Here is a 20,289-nt window from a genome sequence, read left to right on the forward strand (position 1 = left end):
TTCATTTGGCTGCCGTAAGCGAGAGCGTCGCAAAACAGGCGGCTTTTCTCGATTGCTGTGCTGCCCCGCTTGTCGGTGTTGATGATTGTGGTCCTGTCATGCTCCAGTGCTTTGCGGCGCGTCACAGAGCCGCCTGAAAAGATGACGACAATGGCTGCCTTGCGCTGAACCTGCCAGGACGAGCAGAGTGGTTTGTTGACTGCTCTTTGGGGGTACATTGTTGTCATAAGCTATTTCAAGAATCGATTGACATAGCTTAGAGGGCACAACAGTGGTATTCAACCCGGATGGATGGCAGTGATACAGGATGTTATCCAGAATGAGGAAGTCGGAACCTCCTTTGCTGTCAGCTAGCAACTGTTGTTTTATGGAGGAGCACTCTTCATCGTCCTCTTGAAGTTGATGCAGTGTTGCCATGGGCTCAAATGTGGCACGCGAAAGGTGGGACAGCATATCGGCTATGGCATTCTGCTTCCCTGGCTTGTGTTGAACTGTAAAGTCGAATTTGATCAGGTCCATCAGCATGCCAGGAAACCGGTGAGAGGGTTTAACATTTGTGGTTAGGCAAACCACACTTAAAATATTCATCAGGAGGCAAAACTTCCTGTTTATTAGGTATAGGTGAAACTTTAAACAGATGGCCCAGTGAGCTGCTGAACATTCCCAAACATTGCTGTGCAGCTTCTTTTCAGGAGCCGAGAGTGCTCTGCTGGCATATTCAATGACTTCATTAGCTCCTTAGCGCTGAGATAGCACAGCACCCAGTGCAACAGCAGTGGTCACTGTTGTCACTGTAGTTGGGGTAGAAGGGTCAAAATGACCAAGTATAGAGATTGAAGTTAAAGGCTTTCGAAGGGCTGCAAAGGCAGAGTCACTTGACAGTCCCACTTCTGACAATCGCCTGAAGTGGTGCTACAACCTTGGCAAAGTTGGGTATAAATCGTCTGTAAAAATTTGCTCTCTGTAGCCAGAATAGTACTGAATTAGCATTTGTTGGAACAGGCACATGAAATGTTAGCGGCCGACGGTGTTTGGTCCGGCAATGGAGTTGGCTCATGGTTTGTTTAGATGTCGTTGTGTAGACACTGAACAAGATTGCCTTTCGTGCTGGTCGTTTGCAGTTTGCCCCTCTCCAGTTCTTTTCGGAGAAGCTCAACACTGAGGGGTAACATTGTGGCTTTGTCGAATTCATGCCATTTAATTGCGGGCATTCTGAAATCTGGTTGTGGCGACGGCTGACTAGAGACAACCACCGGAGTAAGCTACATGTCAGAAAAGTTCGAACAGCGTTCTAGGCTTGGCTCTTATAAATGCGGCGAATGGTGCACAATCTTTACAGACTTTTCATGATGCTGTCAGATGGCTTGAGAAGGGCTTCGCTTACTCGCTAATGTGGAGACTCTGACTAGTCGGTCATCTTCGAGCGAAGGCGGGCTTGACGACACGCCAAGATGCAGATGGGCCGTAGCAGAGGCTCTTCGTCCACTGCACCAGATGTGAGGCTTGGGGCGAAAGACTGAAAATACATACGAACACTGTACACACATGTTTAATGAAGAACAGGCTGGTAACACACTGCGGCGCAAAGTGGCGACGCATGCAGTCCTTCACAGACTCTGCTAGCGTTCGATACTGCGCGTTGTATAACGAGTCGAGGAGAAATGGCTGTGGGTGTTGCCATCTCTCCAGAGGCACGGGATAGCTGCCATCTCACATTATGATAATCATAAGCACGCAAATTGCCAGCAAATAAGCAGAAGTTTTCTGGTGTGGACAGGAAAAAAGTGCGGATTAAGTGAATGACGAAGTTTGAATTGGAGACCTTTTAGATACATTGAAAGCTTAGCAGGCCAACCAAAATTTTTATTTTTATTTGAATTAACTGAAAGTATGAATTATCAAAGCTTGAATTGTCGCGAGTCTACTGTATATCATCTGAGATACGATCTTCGTTGCCAAAACTGTTGTATATCAAGAACGGCAGATTAGAGGTTGGTAGAGAACTTTATTGAGCTGCTGGTAGCAGTTCCAGAGCTTGAAGCCGCTTGAGGTTCTTAAACGGAAAATGAAAGAAATAAGGACGGGGTCATTACTGTTGCTCTCTTTGGAGGACTCCTCCAGACCACTACGGGGGAGATGAGGGAATGGCAGCGAAATGGATAGAAAAAAAAAGGGTAAAAGAAAAATGAAAATAATAAAAGAAGCATTCGCTCCGCCTCTCGCAGCGCGTGCCTGAACCACTGCGAGGACCCCGAAACCGTCCGGAAAAGTTGCTGAGAAGGCCAGGGAAAATATTCGCCAAAGAAGAAGCTTAATGAGCCGAAATGGCGCATTGAAGAGGATGTGCGGGAAGCACTCGTCTGGGCGCTTAGCTAAGGCATGAAGAAAAAAGAAAAAGTTCAGAGCATTCACAGAAGCGAGTTCTGAAGGTCTTGGTGTGTGTGCAACACTGGCCGACTATATCCACGGCGCGGTGGACTCATGTGAGGCAAGAGCTGCAGCACAAAATTCGTGAGCCGGAGAATTCGTCGGCAGGAAGACCAGCACCGCACGTAAAGCTGCAGCAAGCGCGGCCAACATTGCATCCATTCATTCAGTGGTGGCAGTGGGCGTCGTACGAGAGGGTGGTGTGGTTGCCGAACTCGTTGAAGCCGGAGTACCCGTATGGAGGTGGGTGGCGGGCGCTGAGTTCATTTGGCTGCCACTGGCGAGAGCGTCGCGGAACGGGCGGCCCTTCTCGATTGCTGTGCTGCCCCGCTTGTCGGTGTTAATGATTGTGGTTCTGGCATGCTCCAGTGCTTGGCGGCGCGTCACAGAGCTGTCTGAAGAGACGACGACAATGGCTGTCTTGCGCTAAACCTGCCAGGATGAGCAGAGCGGTTTGTTGACTGCATGGTTTCCCTTGCAGTTGAAGCAGGTTGGTGCACAGGCTTTTGGAACGGCTACCGCCACAATGAAGGCAGCGCTCGTCACGCGAGCACATAGCGGTGGCGTGACCGCATCGACCACAACAGGCGCACGAGAGGGGCCATGGCGAACGAGGTCTTACAGGCCTCTAAGGCTTGAATAGTGACACCTCCCCTGGAACGATGGCGCCCTGGAAGGTCGAGGTAAGAGACTGGCCTTGGCGGGCGCAGAACATGATGGTCACAGCCGACACTAAGGTTGGCCGTGATGTCGTTATCGTTGATGTCCGCATCAACTTCATGGACAGTGTCGTGTTTCGTCGGTGTTGGAAACCTTTGCTGAAAGAAGACTACGGGAGCAGTACTGAACGTGGTTTATTCCGTGCCAGCACGCAGTGGACAATGGCTGCGCGGCCACGTGTCGGGGTTTATATATATAGTCAACGGCCGCGATAGTCGAGCCGCTACTATCGCTCTATGGGCGATGATAACATAATACTCCTCCCCTTTTAGTTAGAGCGTGGATTTGTATCCTTATACAATATTTAAAAACGGGCTTCGTATCGATCAGGTGGACGGCGTTGTCTTGACGGGTTGCGCCGTTCCGGTGCGGGTGTCTCCAATTGAGGAGCGGGCACTGGAGAGCCAGCCTCTCTGGGCTCAGGCTCTTCTGACGTTGACTGGTCACCAGCCTGGCTTTAAGGGAGGGCCAGGAAGCCCTCCATGAAGTCTGGCTTCGATGCCCTTGGTGTCGTCACAGTGCCCCTGCCTGCCAACAGTTGGTCGAGATGTCGGCGCCAGATGACCTTGCCTCTGGGATAGTGACTATGACTTTATAAGAGACTGGGCCAGTCAGAATTCTTTAGCATGGTTCCATGAACCCACTTGGGGGAGCCTCTGTAATTTCGAACTAGAACACTGTCATTAATACAAAAACAGTTTCTGTCGCTCTTCCGCTGCTGCATTTGGGTGAATTGACTGTGCATCACCTTCCCCTCCACTGTAGGCTTCATGGCATTCAGTTCGGTGCCCAATCTCCTACCCATCAACAGGTTAGGTGGAGCTTCTCCAGTCGTAGGATGAGGCGTGTTTCGCTATGCCAATAAAAAGTTGTGAAGTGTTTCTTCGACAGACTCACCGGGGGGCGACTTGCGCAGAGCAGACTTCAACATTTCCACGAACCGCTCCGCCAGGCCATTTGTACTTGGATGATAAGGGGCGCTCACGACATCTCTGACCCCGACATCCCACATAAATGCCTTAAACTCTTCGCGCACCAGTTGTAGTGTATTATAGTCAGACTGTCGGACTTCGCGCACCAGTTGTAGTCAGACTGTCTCTAGAGGTGCTCTATTTATTTTGCCAGTGGGAGTGAGCCAATGCTTTACGCTGGCCATCCATTTCTCGTACATATTGCACATGTAGTCTTTGAAAGGTTTAATTACGGAGACATCGCTGGGTTGCAGAAGAGATGTTAGTCCATCCAAGGGAAAAGCCAGGTTGTCCCGCGATTTCTCCTTCATGCTTTCGACGAGATGGCCTTTGAAACTGTTGAGCACCAAAAACGGCGGACCAAGGGCGGCTGGTCACTTACGCCTTTTTCATGGGTGCGAGTGTGAATATGGCCTTTAACGTTTAAGTTCATTTGTGTGTTCCGCTGGATAAACAGCCGTACTTTGCAACCGTCAGCTGCCATGACAAGCGTAATCGTGTAGTGTTGCATTTTATATAGCCAGTTGTCTTTATTGGAATAAACGAGATGTCATTCTTGAAGTATTTCTTGATCACTGTTGTGTTAGGTGACATATCAAAGGTCAACGGGGTTTTGTCTGCATTCTTAATCTGTCACATGATGAAGTTTTCATTTTTGCATAGCCCAGTCACAAAATGTTGAAACAGGACAACTTTGACCTCATAATCGTGCTGGTCATTTCGCTGTCTGGGAGACAGCTGATGTCTCATGCACTGTGTCACCGACCCTCTGCTTGCTTTGAACATGGCGGCAGGGACGCTTTTTTTCTGCGCTTTCTTGCCTCGAACGGCAGCATCTCATAAAACACGGTGATACTTCAGGACTCAAGCTTTGGCACATATTTGAAAAAGTCTTTTTAAGTGACACGGAACATCTCTTGGTTTGGTTCTCGAAACACTCTCCTTCCGGGTCTTGTACTCACGAGCGAAATCATCGGTTTTCTCCAGTACCAAACATGGCTTTCATTCATGCTGAAGTGCTTGGCAGTAGCACGTGTTTGTCCCTCTGCTCATCTGGACACCATGATTTGTCACCACCAATCAATCTATTCTCGTTCGTACAGTCCTTGCGATCATGAAAGTATTAAGGAGGTGGAGATTACGCGCAAAGTTATCGAGGTCTTGGTACAGTTCAAATTCATTGAATCTACCAGATGATGGACAAAAGGTTAAGCGTCTTGACAAAAGTTGTAGCTGAGCGGATGTGAGGGTTGTGTTGGACAGATTGAGGACATTTTTCTCATAAGTTTTTGGCTGCTCTTGGCTATCACGTGGCACGGGAGTGTCAGCGTCATATTCGAGAGTAAGGCTGTTTTGATTAGGATTACACTGTAAGTTTCGAGTTCCCACTTTTCTCCTCAAAGTTAGGTTATGGTACGGGTGGTCCCTGGCGTTCTTGTACGGCCTCATTCCTATTTTTCTGTTGCAGAGCAGTGGAGCTTCTGCAGTCCCGATTGAATTTTCCATCTTTTACTACTGAAATTTCGCCTCTCTTTTTCAGTCCATATCATTCACATTCACTTTCACTTTTATTCATTAAAGACCCCACCAGGGGGTATTACATAAGGGGTGGGTTACAATATATACAACAGGTTGAACACTTTATTATATGGTATAATATGATGTGATCGCTTCAATGAAGGCAGTAGGGCTTGAGTTAGCGATTTCTTGTGGAAGGTCGTTCCAGTCCTTGGCTGCTCGAGGAAAAAAGAAGATGCAAAGGTGACTGTGCGAGCTTGAGGACGGGCAACGTTTAAAGGGTGACCAATGCGATAGGATATGCGTGATGGTGGCAAAATATACGGTGCTTGATTTAGCGAGCTGTGGTAGAATTTATGAAATAATGATAAACTAGCAATGTGGCGTCGATTAGAAAGTGTTTGTAAACCGGATTCCGATTTCAAGGGTGTTACGCTGATATCGTATGAAAAGGCGGAATGAATGAAACGAATGGCACGATTCTGGAAATCCTCAAGGGCGTTTGTGAGGAATATCTGGCGAGGATCCCAAATGGCTGATGCGTATTCTAGTTTGGGCCGTATTAGTGTTTTGTAAGCTAGTAACTTGACATGCTGTGGAGCGCTTTGTAAATGACGTCGTAAAAACCCAAATGTTTTGTTAGATGATGCAATAACGTTGTTCACATGCGCACACCAGTCGAGATTATTCGATATCGTCACACCCAACTATTTATATTGGCACACGGTCTCTAGTTGCTGGTTTGCTATTTCATATTTGAATTTTAACGGGTTAGGACTGCAAGGAAACGACATTGTTTTGCATTTACCAGTATTTAAAATCATTAACCAGCGTTGACACCAGTCCTTAGTGTTGTGCAAGTCCTGTTGAAGAGCAGACTGGTCAGTAATGTTGATAACTGAAAGATAAATCACGCAATCATCGGCAAACATGCGAATTTTGCTAGTAACATGCAGTGGTAGGTCATTAATATATATTAGAAAGAGTAGGGGGCCTAATACCGAACCCTGAGGGACGCCAGTTTCTACTGAAAGAGGCTCAGAGTTCTTTTTATTGACGCGCACTGACTGCAGGCGGTTAGTGAGGAACTGCTCAATCCATGTTAGAACTGCGGGGTTTATATTTAGTCGGGCGAGTTTTAGTAGTAAGTGTTCATGAGCAACTTTGTCCAATGCTTTCGCGAAATCAAGAAAAATTGCATCAGTTTGAGTGTTAGCGTCTAGATTGAGGTGCAGGTCATGGAGAAATGCAGCTAATTGTGTTTCGCAGGATAGTCTCTTGCGGAACCCATGCTGAGAATGGTGAAAAAAATTTTGAGAATCGAGGAAACTAATTATATGAGTGTATGTGACATGCTCCATGATCTTAAAAGGCACTGATGTGATGGAAATGGGGCGGTAGTTTAAGGGTGAACTCTTGCTGCCTGATTTGTAGACTGGAACGACCTTGGCCATTTTCCACTCTTTCGGTAGGTTTCCAGATGACAGTGACTGGTTAGATCTAACAGCGTTAGATAAGCCGCGTAAATGAATTTGGTGTTCTTCAGAAACTTCGATGTGATTTCATCGAAACCTGCGGATGATGGCAGTTTAATGTTGGCAATTATGTTTAAAATGCCGCTATCGAGAAGGTGATAGGGGGCATTGTAGCCTCAAAAGGTGTAAGAAACGTAGGTAATGATTCATCAAGTTTTTTGGTGAAAACAGAGGAAAACGCGGTGTTAAATGTTAGCGGTGTCTTTATCTGATAGCATTTCACTCTGTTCGTTGGGTAAAGATATAGTGCGGGTTGACTGTGGGTTGATGGTTTGCCAAAATTTCTTAGCGTTTTCAGTAATCATCTTAGCCAGGTCATAGTGAAAGAAGGTGTACTTGCTTTGCCGGATAGCGGTAAGATATGTACGTTCAGCTTCGTAGTACTTTTTCCATGAATCGTGCTGTTGGTTTTGTTTAGCCTGGCGAAAAAGGCGCTTTTTCTTGTTTTCAAGTTTTTTAAGGTTTTTTGTGAACCATAGGTTACGTCGGTTAGCATTGATTGATAATGTTGGAATGCATTTATCTGTTAAATATGCTATTTTTTCTTTGAAAAGAGACCAGTTTTCATGAATGTCGCGCTCTTGAAACGTTGCTTTGTATTCCTCGTAAAATTGTTCAAGTTCGTTATTGATTGCTGAGTAATTTTTTTTATTATAGAGACGGATGATTTTCTTATGTGACTGACGCAGGGGCTGGGTTAGAGAAAAAGTGGCATGAATCACTTTGTGGTCACTTATTTTTTTAAGGTAGGTGATGGAAGATAGTGTTTCAGGGCTTGAAGACAATACTAGATCAAGGATGTTAGCACTATCCAGCGTGACACGTGTTGGCTCGGTTATCATTTGAGTGAGGTTGAAGTTTAAGCAGACGTTTACGAATTCTTTAGATTCCAGATTTCCAGTACTTAGTGGAGGGTTTGACCAAACAATGTTGGGGTAATTAAAATCTCTGAAAAGTGGAAGGAGTGCGTTCGGGTATTTTTTGACTAGCTGGCTTAAGATGTTTAATTACGTAGAAAAATATGAAGAATTGTTTGGGGGGCGACAGCACACACCAACGAGAGCAAGTTGTGGCTTGGAACGACATAGGATCCATAGAATTTCCAGGTCGGAACGTATATCAATGGTGCAAAATGAAAGTTCTTTCTTAACGGCAATGAGGACACCACCACCTCTGCTTCCCTGCCGATCTTAGCGGATTAGTTCGAAATTTGGCAGGTCTTCCAGTATTTCCAAATCAAGAACATCGGCATTAAGCCACGTTTCTGTTAATATGAGCAGGTTACTCCCATACGATGAAACAAGGTTTGATATCGCGTCTCGTTTTGAAAGAATGCTTCGTATGTTATTGTAGATAACCGTAAAAGATGTATGCGCACGAGCAGCACGCGTAGCGTGGCAGGGCGTTTTACTACGGCGTGATAGCTATGTTAGTTTCTCGACACTTTGAGATGCCTCGTTAAAGACATATCGCTTCGAGTTGACGTGCAGAGTTTTATAACGGAGCAAGTAAGGAACGGATTTGTTTTTTGCGAAAGCAGTGAGATGCTTTGGCACGTTTTGCACTTGCCGGGAGAAGTCTTCGCTAATGCCGAAAGGAGTGCCCTTTAACTAATGGCCGTTGGATAGTATTGCTTCCTTGGTTTTATAAAGATTGAATTTTACAATTATTGGTCGGTTTCGACCTCGAGTGTGTCTACCCAGTCGATGTGCTCGCTGAATTATTTGAGGGTCTAATGTGAAGTTGAGGTGTTCAGCGTAGTGGCGAATAATTATTTCTTTGAAGTGCACAAATGATTCTTTAGGGTCAGTATCAGGAATGCCGTGGAACAACAAGTTGTTACGCCTTGAATGGTTTTCAGCTTCGTCAAGGCGGTTTTCCAGTCTTACAATTCGACTAGCCGAGACACCTTTGTCCGATTGCATCGATTCCAGCTGCTCCCGCATGGGTTCAATACGATGGCAGCTCGTCTCCACACTAGCCAAGCGTGGGCTTAGGTCAGAAATGGCAGCGCTGTTTACAAGGAGTTGGGTTTTGATGTCCTGTATTTCTGTTAATAACTTTGACTGTCCAGAAGACAGCTTTTTCAGCTCAATGAGAATGCTTGCTGTGTCTGGTCCTGGGTTAGTTTCTATATCTCCCGCAAGCAATAATATATTGCGGAGAACAGCAATACAATCGCAACAAATACACATCAAACACTGCGGGCTCGGCAGCTGTACCAACAAGTAGTTACTGTTTTTTTTTTTGGAGTATAATTGATACGATGGACCAACCTGCATGGCGAAGTGGAGCGGATTAGTGGGTGCTAATGTGGCACAGCCACAGCCACAGGGCGGCGCAGATCCATGTGGCTGCTTTATAGGCGACACTGTGAAGATTGTCGTTGGCGATGGGGCCAGCGAAGCTAGATTGATGACCAGGGGGTGTGGGTGCGATAGTGGAAAAACTGTTGATATGTTGCTTCCTGGCAGCTCCCACATGTTGCTTCCTGGCAGCTCCCACAGATACGTGGCACGAGCACCACCTGCGCAGAGATTTGGTGGATGAGACGGTATCGCGCACGCTGAAACAGCATCCAGGTCAGGAACAAACACTAGCAGGAGGGCAGCTCGGATGGAAGCCTTGCATGGCGAAGCGGAGCGGATTAGTGGGTGCTAATGTGGCACAGCCACCAAGCCCAGTTCTCTTGCCTCATGGTCTCCGAGATTAGATACTAATTTCTGCGTGGCCTCCGCGACACTGTATTCGGCAGCCTTGCGCTCACTATGGTCCGCAATAACCCGAGTGAGTTGCAAGGACGTTTCTAGTAATATTTTTTCCCACTTCCCCCTTTCTGCTTGACTTAAAGTAGACATTGAGGGGTTGCAGGCTAGGCGGAGGCCCTTAGGTGCAATTTGGTGAGATAGATATTTAATTAGTTGTTCCGCGTGTTTTTGGTATTGTACGCATTTTTCAATGATTTTCCTAATCGATATAAATGAATGGGACCATGCGTGTTTAAGACTGCCCGTACCTTTTGTTTCCCCGTGTCATTTGGAAGCCGTCGCCTTGGTCTTCGCCACATTCGTCCGCCTGGTGTTGTAAGGCCTCGCTGGTGGGAGTGGCCACGTCACTGCTGGGACCCTGGATGGCTCTTTGTGTCCCTCGGCTCCCTGTTGTTGAGTGGGTTTGGCACTGGAGTTTGCCGTGCAAGCAGTTGCCGCCGATCTCTGACTCACTGGTGGGACTCTCTGGCTCGCTGGCCTCGCTGGTGGTAGGGGCGACATAGTCCTGCTGGGGCTCTGGATGGCTCTGTGTGTCGCTCGGCTCCTTGTTGTTGAAGGGGCTTGGCACTGAAGTTGGCCGTGCAAGCGATTGTCGCCGATCTCCATGCCGCCGATCTTCATGCCGCCGACGTCCATCGTAGCTGCACCCTCGTGTGCTGTGCCAGCAGCGCGACTCCCTCGAAGCTTGCATATAAGCCGTCGGCAGCCAGGAAGCGGCGCAGCGGGAGTGTTGAGAAACCATGTTCGTCGTAATAGACGCCTGCTCCCAACAACCCGTAGTGGCAGACGGCGGGCCTCTCAGCTGAATCGTTGCACCTCCATATTAAACCGATTCATTGATCGCCAGTTCGAGTCCCGCCGTCTGCGATTGGGTGCGCAAAGTAGTGGTAGACTAAGATGCAGTGTCTTGATGTTCAGGCGCATCTGCCTCATTCGTTTCAATGCCTCCGTCAACGGATCCAGTGATCTTGAAGAGCTAGTCTTCAGGATGTCCGTGGTGTCCACCCGGTAAGGTAGGTAATCAAGTAGCGCCGGAATATCCGAAAACATAGCACCACCATAACAGATGAAGCATGGCGTCGTTGAGTCGTTCGGGCTGAAGTGCGTGATGGAGTCCCCGATGACGGCACACTTCGTAGGGTAATTTGGATATCTCCGCGACAAATGCTCCGTTGATGATGTACTGGCAGCCATGGTTCAGGTCAGTGGGACTAATAATTCAATGGGCCAGTTAGTCTTCGTGAAGGTATGGGATATGGCACAACGGGAGCGTTGTCAACAAGGATAAATATATTTATTTCCCAACAGTTTCGGGAGGAGTCCTCTCTTCATCAGGGGATAAGTTATACGAACATGAACTTCCAAACTTCGTTGCTGCTGCGTCCCTCTCGCCTTGAAAGATGTTTGAGAGAGTGAGAGAGAACTAAAAAAAGAAGAAATAAAGAAAAAAAGAGAAGAAAAAAAGACTAAAAAAAAAAAGAAAAGAACCACTGTGAACACTGAGCACGAAACCAAATGTCGGTGTACGTCCACATCCGGTTCTTATCCCGTGCTGGTCAGTCGACGTGTGTCGGGCCAGCCAAGATTGTCGCCACGGTGGCGCGAGGGGTTCGCGACGGCGTGCGTAAGGAAAGGGTTTCCCCTTAATGGGTCGGTCGGCTCTTTACCTTTCATCTTCGTCCGTTTAACTTCCATGGTCATCAAGTGGTAGGCAAACGTAAAAACTTTGTATGTGCATGTGAAAAAAAAAAAGAAAAAAAACAAAACAAGAAAGGACAGTGTACACGTACGAGTCTGTCAGAAAAAACAAGCATGGTCTCCAGCTATCAATCTTTGTCACCAATTTCCTCCTGGCTTACTTCTCGGAGGCAGGAGAGTCTTCCGGGGTCTTCGTTGATGCCGGCTACTAATGTTCTAAATTTGAAGATAAAACATGCCTCACGCTGTTCGCGCTCGCGCCTGTTTGAGAAACCGTTGTAGCGAAACGTCGGGGTTGTTCAAAGTTAGGCGCATCGGACGACCAGGGAGACGAATAAGTGTGGGTGAAACTCCGCGGAGGCAATCGATGAGAAGTCAACACGATGATTTCGGGGAGCACTCAGTGGGGGTTTATTTAGCTAACACAACTTCAATTTACAAAATGCACTAGGTCACAAAGACAAAACATAGAAAATGGTGGCATACCCCTCGGCCTGCATGGCATGGTCTCCGGTGGTGAGATCCGCTGTTTACCCCGACTTTGCTCACCCCAAAAAGAGCCCAAGTCGCTGCTTAAATAGGGTTTTTTTTTAGCGTCCCCGGTGGCGCGGACCAACCGGGCAAGCCGAGGATAATCAACTCAACATGTGGTTGCCCGCAGCCTGTCTGCGACAACACTGTGGCAGTTTCTGAAACGGGCGCGTTCTCTGAAACGGCCTTGACGCGCTAGCGACGGCTCAAATTTAGGTGCCCTTTGTCCCCGGAGGACCGAAGCGGCGGCTCGTTCGTTTGAAGCGTGGGGGCTCAGTGGTTAGAAGAAGGAGAAAGGCACCCACTTTCTGCGGTCTGGTCCAAAGCACGGCGCGGTGCCTGCCTTGGCGCCAAGCGCACAGAGACCGACCAGACGCAGCCCTTTCTGTTCACTCCTTCCTCAAGGCGCGCTCCCCGAGACAAGTTAAACGACGCCGCTAACAAGGGCGTCTGGCAAAGAACAAGCTCCAGCTGTAGCCGAAAAAAAACAAGCTTTTCCGCGAAACATTGCTCTCGCGACACCGTACTGCAAAAGAGTCACGCTGATATTTTCAAAACTGTGGTTTGGCAGGCGCAGATGTCTAGATAAAGGTAGCTTCGGCAGTGAAGTGGCGTGGTACCGGTGATTACTGAACCGCAGCCAAAACGGCGTGTCTGTTTGGCCGATATATTCTTGTCCGCAGATGTTGCAATGTAGCATGTATATTACGTTACTGGAGTCACAATTAAGGCTTTCAGTTATGCCGAATTTGAAATCCGAGAAGTTCGCTTTGGATTCACGTATTGTGACCATCTGTGGGCATACCTTGCATCGAGCTTTTCCGCAGGGATGGCACCCTGATTGAATTTCGGTGGGGTTTGTTTTTGCTCTGACAAGAATGTCGTTCAGATTTTTATCCCTGTGGTACACCATGTGAGGTGGCTTCGCGAAAATAGAAGTTAGTCGTTTGCTTTGCCTGATTATGTTGAAATGGCGGGAAAGTATGTTGTTGATTCGTGGCGCTGATGAGGAGTAAGTTAGTACAAGGTTCGTTTGGGAAGTCGTTTTAGATACTCTGTTTGGTCCCTTAAGGGGAGACGCGGGTCGAAAAGTCGCGTTTTTTTTTCCAAATTTCACCTTTTCTGTTTTTTGTTGCTTTATCATCTTTATACATTATATTTTGACATCTGAAAATATCACAGCGAAATAAGCATCAGAAGTCAGTGAAAAACGCGTCTGAGTGAGCGGCAGTGACGCGCGGCATCACGAAATTTACACAAAACGGGCTGCTGTTCGCGTGCTCGCGGGGCCGCGAAGAGAGCTGTCCGCCATATTGCGGCCGCTGGCTCGTGTAGAGTTGTCCTTACTCTCCACGATCCCGGTTCTTGAAGTCTCGTACGTTCACGAAAAATCTAAAAAAAAAGCAACAAAAACAGTCTTTTCCCGCCGTTTCAAACCGCGCGCCACTAACGCAGGGCCGCCATTGGCTGACAGCACCCGTGTTTTCTTGCCGTAGTTCGCTTCACTGTTTTCCGGAGTTATTTTTCGCTGTTTTCGTGCGATGGCAAGCCCGAAAAAGGCCGTTGCCGACCATCGGAAATACAGAAGTAAGAACAAGTTCAGAGGGAAGCGGCGGAGGACGTACAAGAAAGCCACCGCCAACGAAAATGTCCGCGACGGGCCAGCGGCCGGTAGGCCTAACATCGACCACGGCAACGTCGACCATGGCAACTGCGACGACGAGATCAACGCTGCAGTGAATTTTGTGAGTGCATCGCAGAAAAAGATCGCGTTATTCGAAAACGACGTCAGGCCGAATGCCGATCGTGCCGAAAGCGTAGTGCTGTGCGAGTTGGGTGCATTGACGGCCGTCGTCGCAGGCGCGGCATGCCCCGTTTGTCACGAGAGTAAACTCGCAGTTCGGGCACCGAATAAAAAGCGGAAAGGCCTTTCGGCGTTTCTGGAGCTACACTGCGAGAATGCGGAGTGCTCGGAGAGCATCCTTTCGTCCGCGTACTCGTCGAAGCGGGTCGCGTCAGATGGCGGCCGCGGTGCAAGCAGAAGCTACGACAGCGGGAGTTCGCGTGACGCCTTTGCCGTGAACCTGAAAGTGGTGCTTGCAGCGCGTGCCGTCGGTATCGGGCATGAGCAACTTTCACGATTTTGTGCAGTAGTTGGATTGCCAAACCCTATGCACCATAAGACCTTCCATGCTATCGGCAAAAAGATTCACAGTGCGGCAGTGAAGGCTGTCTGTGAAAACATGCAAAGGGCACGCAGCGTCACCAAAGAGGTGGCTGGTAACAGTGACGTGCCAGTCATGTTTGACGGCACATGGCAAAAAAGAGGCCACAAAAGCCACAATGGTGTGGGAACTGTAGTGTCCTTGGACACTGGTTTGTGCCTGGACTATGAAGTGCTTTCCAACTTCTGCCTGGCGTGCAGTTTGCATAACGACATGGGAGGCGATGAAGAAACATGGCAGGCGTTTCATCATCCCGTTTGTGAGAAGAATTGCGACTGTTCTTCGCATGCCATGGAGGCCGAAGCTGCAGTGCGCATTTGGCAGAGGACTGTGGACTATGAGACACCCCTGCGGTTCACCATCTTCCTAAGCGATGGAGACAGCAAGGCCTACAACGGGGTCTGTGATGCCAACGTGTACCCTGACACTCCAATTGAAAAAGAGGAGTGCACCAACCACGTGGCGAAACGTCTGGGCACCGGCCTGCGGAAGCTGCCAACGCCACTTCCACGAGGGGAGAAGCTGAAGGAGACCACCATCCAGAAGCTTCAAACTTACTTTCAGGTGGCCATTGTGAACAATCGGGGAAATGTCCACAAGATGTACACTGCCATATGGGCCTCATGTTTGCACTCGTGCTCAACAGACGGTGCTGGAAGTCACAAGTTCTGTCCTGCAGGCCCAGACTCGTGGTGCAAGCACCGACGTGCTGAGGCGCAGGGCCAGCCTGCACCGTGCCACACCCCCCTCCTGACCAAGGCCCAGGGTTTGGCAGTCCTCCCAATCTACAAGCGTCTCACAGATGCGAAGCTGCTTGCCCGGTGCCTCCACGGCAAGACACAGAACGCGGCCGAGTCCCTGAACAGCAAAATATGGCTGCTGTGTCCAAAGACCCGGTTTGCTTCCCGGACTGCTGTGGAAACAGCCACAGCCATTGCAGTCCTGTGGTTCAACCGGGGCCACGCGAGCTTTGAAAAGGTGCTGGAAGAGCTTGGGGTGCTTCCTTCGGAGGCCCTGGTTACCCTCAGCGACCGCCGAGACAGCATGCGCATGCACAAGATGAATGTGCGTCAGACCGCTGAGGCGAGGGCACACCGTCGCAGTGCAGCCAAGAGGGCCCGGGTGGAAGAGTCCTGCCGCACCAGCCGGGAAGGGAAAACCTACGGTGCTGGAGAGTTTTAGACAACTGATATTCCCTCTGGACATGTGTGTATGTGTTCAGCACAAGTTTCGTGCTACTGCGTTTTTCATTTTTGTAAATACAGACTTTCAAACTTTCAAACGCGTTTTTCTCATTTCGCAATTTTGGCCAATTTGCATTTTTTGCGGGAAGTGTTTCGGGCACTTAGAATGGTCATACGACGACGAAATTTGGCACACACATTGAGGAGAGTGCGTAGGGTGCCGATATCTACTTGAATCAACACAACCTATCAGCTGTAAATATCTATTAATAAATTTAATGGTGGTCGAGTGGAAAAAAAAGGGTAGTTTGCTACACAGATGTTTTTTTCATAGTTTCAAAGTTGGAGCACAATTTCTAGCTAGATATCGGCACTCTATGGCTAATAGGGAGCAAAAGGAGCCATTGAACAACTCTCTGCATGAACATTTAGTATGCGCGAAAGTTCCCGGAAAACTTATCAAGTTTCACCATTACTTGAAACACAACTCCCAAACTATTGCACTTATGTAAAAACTGATTACAGATTTGGAATCAGGAGGAAAAACTGCATCAGTGGTCCAATTTCTGAAGCTCTAAGTTGAATAACAAAAAAAAAGTGCTTTCGAGGAGCGTCTCCCCTTAAATATATCATTCCTGTTCACGTTGCGAGCATGTAGTATGGCATCGTCAATAATGTCTTTCGGATAATTTTGTTATATTTATCCTTGTTGACAACGCTCCCGTTGTGCCATATATATCATAGCATAACATAACATAAAATAAGAGTCTTTCTGTTAGTTGCTAGTTGGTGCACGTTCACAATTGATTTTTAGGCACGAAAAACCCAATTACAATGTCTTGTATCCTCTCTTGTGACTGTTTTTCAGCCTTAAAATAAATCACAACTATTTGGTGCAATCTTGTGGCTTTTGTCTGGTTCTGCAGTTAGCTTTTTTTTTTCTTTTTTTTTTTTCAAGTCAGTCACGCTCTTACCAACTTAGACCGTCAAAAAGCTGTGCATGCGTTTCTTTTCTTGAGCATGTCTTCTCTCTGCAACTTTTTGAGTTCCTCTAATGAAACTTGTTAACACAGCTGAAGCCAAAGCTTCAAGCAGGGAATGCACTTTGGGGTATTGGCGAGCACTTCATAGTCATTACTCACGAGGCTGCCTGCTGACGCACTAGGACAACATGAACACACTTTCAGCTTTTCTATGTCCTTCAGAAGTTCGGCCGATTGTGTGATGGTATCTGCATAGCCGGCCGACTTGGCTAACAGCGATGGTGACGGCCGTTAATGGTGACTGCAATGTCCTCTGCGACGACTACGCATTTCTACTCAAAATAGTGCTTTTTTCTTCTTTGAACACTAGAAACACCACAATATGTCTTGCCTCGCCATTCTCAACAACGTCCCGCCAGCATGCAGCAGGCAAACAAGCGTTTGCTATGTCTTGAAGCGAACTGACGCCTCTCGTTGACGGCATTTCGGGACTGTGTTCAAGCTCAGTGATCGGAGATCTATTCTTTTTTGCCGATGATATTCTGGAAAGTACCCCACTTCTATTGGGCAGCTTTCGCTTCTTTGCCGCAGGTTTTAAAAGGCAAGCAAGCAAATTCGGCAATATTTTGGGAACGCATCCTTTGACAAGGTTCCACTTTCCTCTGGCGATTTGTATCTTCTTACCATTGATGACATGAGTGAAAGTCTTCAGAATGTCCTCCACATGAAAGTGTATATCACACACACGTGATGTGCTGGCCAGTTTCTTATCCGCTCGAAAAACAGTGTGGTCCTATGCCTTTCGCTGCTCAGGTACACGCATGGCTCAGAAGAAATGTCGTTGTACATGTCTCTCATTTCCTGTAGCCACTCGTACAGTCGGGAACGCAATGTGTGGGCATGATGAAAACACGCAACACATACAAAGCAGAACAGGGCACACTGAAGGACAAGACTGTTCACGCAGAAAAAAGCCTCCACGGATATGAAACGTTAACCGCAGCTACTGATTCGACGCCACTTGACCCTAGACTGTGTCCCGTGGCCGTTTCGAGGCTGCGCGGTGGCGGACGTTGACGAGGCTGTCGAGGGCACCCAACTTTCTACAAATTTCGAACTGAGCTTCTGTGCCACGTACGAAGTGACCGTGTACTACAAGTGCCATTACAAGGGTGACATGCACGTGGCGCCAAAAAAGGCAGCCGCTGAGGGGATAGCCACCACCACAGGGAAGATGCAAGCACAAGCCCTGCTCGGCCAGCGCTCGGATGCTGACCTGGTGGCCCTTTGCCAACAGCGAATGAAAGAGCGCTGTTACTAGAGCAATGGGAGAATTAAAGAGAGCGGCCGTGTGGCAAGAATGCCCGCGAAGAGGCCACGGGCGTGTCTCAGATCTCCGCATCTTCCTCTCCCTAATTCACCTTATTGACCGGTCTGCAAAGGCGGCCAGAATGGGGGCAACCCCCCAAAAACACGCGCCGCACCCGCGCGTGGCAAGGCGAAAAACCGGGTCAACGACCCCTATGTGAACATAGGTGGCGCTGGTTGTCGGTGAGGCGAGGCTAGAGAAGCCGGAGACTGCCAGCGGTTCGCCATTCTTTTTCTGGTGCCGGTGCGTCGTGCAGGAACAAAAATAATATCCCCCTGCCAGAAATCGAGTCGCAGGGAAAGAGAAAGATCCATCAAGTGGGCACCCCGGCGGTCCGAATCCATGACTTCGGCATCGCCACCGCGTCCTAAGACACAAAGATGTAGTGTGGCCCCGTGGACGCAGCAGGAGGGGAAGAGTCGCCCTATATACCGTTCTGCAAAGGTGGCCGGTCATCGCCCATGCATGCAAAGATGTCATGCAATGGGCAACAGCTTGAGAGATCTAAAAATATTCTTTTTCTCAAAATATACCTTCTGGGGAGTAAGGATTTACTGCTCAGGTATTCATACAAAGTGCAGCATTACAATTGAAAAAATTTAAACATAACACTTTGTGGCTAAGTTCTTGGAGGCAGATGGGATTAAAATATTTGTTAATATTACTGAGCTTCAAATACCTTACACAGGAACGTTTACTTAACATGTAGACCGAAATTGGTATAGAAAGAAAGAGTGTTACTTTTAAAGGAAATTTTTCTACACACAACATGCAGACGATGTTCTATTAAGTTAAGAAGGCAGTCATGTGACTAAAAAATGTTTTCTCTCTGAAATATTCTAGCAGTGCTCTGTTTTCAATGCTTTAAATCAGCACAATTTCTTGGAATACATTTGAGATTGTCGCCAAAACGGCTGGGACGTTTGGCATAGAATGACCCAGCTAGAAGTTGGCAAAATAACTTGGACAAATAACATTATTTTATCACCTGTCACGACCGCAATTAATAAAGTTGATCAGGCAATGTGACATTGAAATTTTCAGCATCGTACTGCCTGAACAACTTTGATGACAGTCTTTGTTGCAACAGCTCTTGGTGAAATGTTATTAATGCCAAAAAAAAAAGCCGCTCTAGCACGGTGGTTGGGTTAAAGGTCTTGCGGCCATAGACAATGTTGAAAATGAAAAATGCACTCATCAGTGTTGTCACTCCTTCTTCGGCTTTACTGACGCAGAAGATTTTGTAGTTATCATTTTTTGGTCATCATTTTTTAGGTTCAGGAACTGGGCTTGCTATAGGCTTGGGCCCCAGGGCATCAGCGGCACCCTCTAATCCTGTGATGAGAGCAAATATAATTTCTTGGGAAATGATGTTCGTGCTGTTCTGGCAGCACCGTATATATGAAGAATGTGTAGTGCCTATCCTATAAAATGGCGTCTAATTGACTAACGCTGAACTCAAAGCATACAACCCTTACTTTCCAATAATTTCATATGATCCAAATAAGGTCGTTTTCCAGCCTATAGCTACTTCCCGAATTGAGGTGAAGTGTAAGACTACAGCTTAAAAATGGCACTAACGAAAGCCTGGGCTCCCTTAAAAGTCATATTCTTAATATGGTAATAAGCCAGTGTGAAAGCAGTTTTTTAAATTACAGCGTTCAGAACATGTAGCATTAACCAAAACAAGCAAGAAACTTACATCTTCATGTACAAACAGTGGAGAGATGGCTGCTTTCTTTTTTACATGAGAACAAATTATCTTGGGTGTGTCAACAGCGAAGAGGTCTGCAAGGAAAAGAATAATAATAAAAGGTTTATTGGCTCTAATCAAGCCTCTAATAATTCAAGGAATTGTAACGATTTAGGAATTATTACAAATCTGACTACCATCATAGAGGCACCAAAAAATAAACAATTTACTTGTTCTTTCTATCCTCACAAGAAGCTCGTTTCGTGGCATCGAATCCACGTTTGACACTGTGCTTTCTATTTTCCTGCTCTCTAGACCTAAGGCTGCAAACGTGTATTTTATGCACCCAATCTAGCACAGGAATCGGTCACCCATAATTCAATCACTTCATTTCAATTTATTGAAAGACGTGATAGGTGGTTCAGTTTTTGGAGAGTCACTGGCCTGCAATAAGCACTGGCTAGCTCATATGCAAGCACTTCTTTTTTGGTAAATCGCCCTAAACTAGAGCTACCGCACATAGCCTCCAAAGTCATCTATACTCACTAAATTCTGTTATAATGCCGAATGTCATCGCAGATGTGAACAAAGCAAGAAAACAGGGAACAGAAACGAGGGAAAACAATGCACGACGATGGCCGCTACAATGCGTGCCATCGGAGGTCAA

General features: G+C 47.5%; 2 protein-coding genes across 5 annotated transcripts in view; one reads left to right on the forward strand and one right to left on the reverse strand.

Annotated features, from left to right (window-relative positions):
* Nucleotides 1-20,289, forward strand: part of LOC119172454 (uncharacterized) — a 184,764-nt gene that overhangs the window by 21,226 nt on the left and 143,249 nt on the right. The window lies entirely within an intron of this gene.
* LOC142814676 (uncharacterized) lies at nucleotides 2,208-19,907 on the reverse strand. Of its 3 annotated transcripts, XM_075893837.1 has the most exons (3): nucleotides 10,188-11,417; nucleotides 9,448-9,698; nucleotides 2,208-5,851 (listed from the first exon to the last, which is right to left on the reverse strand). In XM_075893837.1, exons 1-2 carry the CDS (start codon nucleotides 10,679-10,681, stop codon nucleotides 9,470-9,472), a joined length of 723 nt encoding a protein of 240 aa, XP_075749952.1. In that variant the 5' UTR covers nucleotides 10,682-11,417; the 3' UTR covers nucleotides 2,208-5,851; nucleotides 9,448-9,469. The 3 variants fall into 3 exon arrangements, 2 of the variants coding, with proteins under 2 accessions (XP_075749952.1, XP_075749951.1); XR_012895020.1 differs by lacking the exons at nucleotides 2,208-5,851; nucleotides 10,188-11,417 and adding an exon at nucleotides 19,632-19,907 and having other exon boundaries at nucleotides 7,145-9,698; XM_075893836.1 differs by lacking the exon at nucleotides 2,208-5,851 and having other exon boundaries at nucleotides 7,145-9,698.

The sequence above is a fragment of the Rhipicephalus microplus genome, chromosome 4 (genome assembly GCF_043290135.1).
Source record: "Rhipicephalus microplus isolate Deutch F79 chromosome 4, USDA_Rmic, whole genome shotgun sequence".
Taxonomy (NCBI): Eukaryota; Metazoa; Arthropoda; class Arachnida; order Ixodida; family Ixodidae; genus Rhipicephalus; species Rhipicephalus microplus.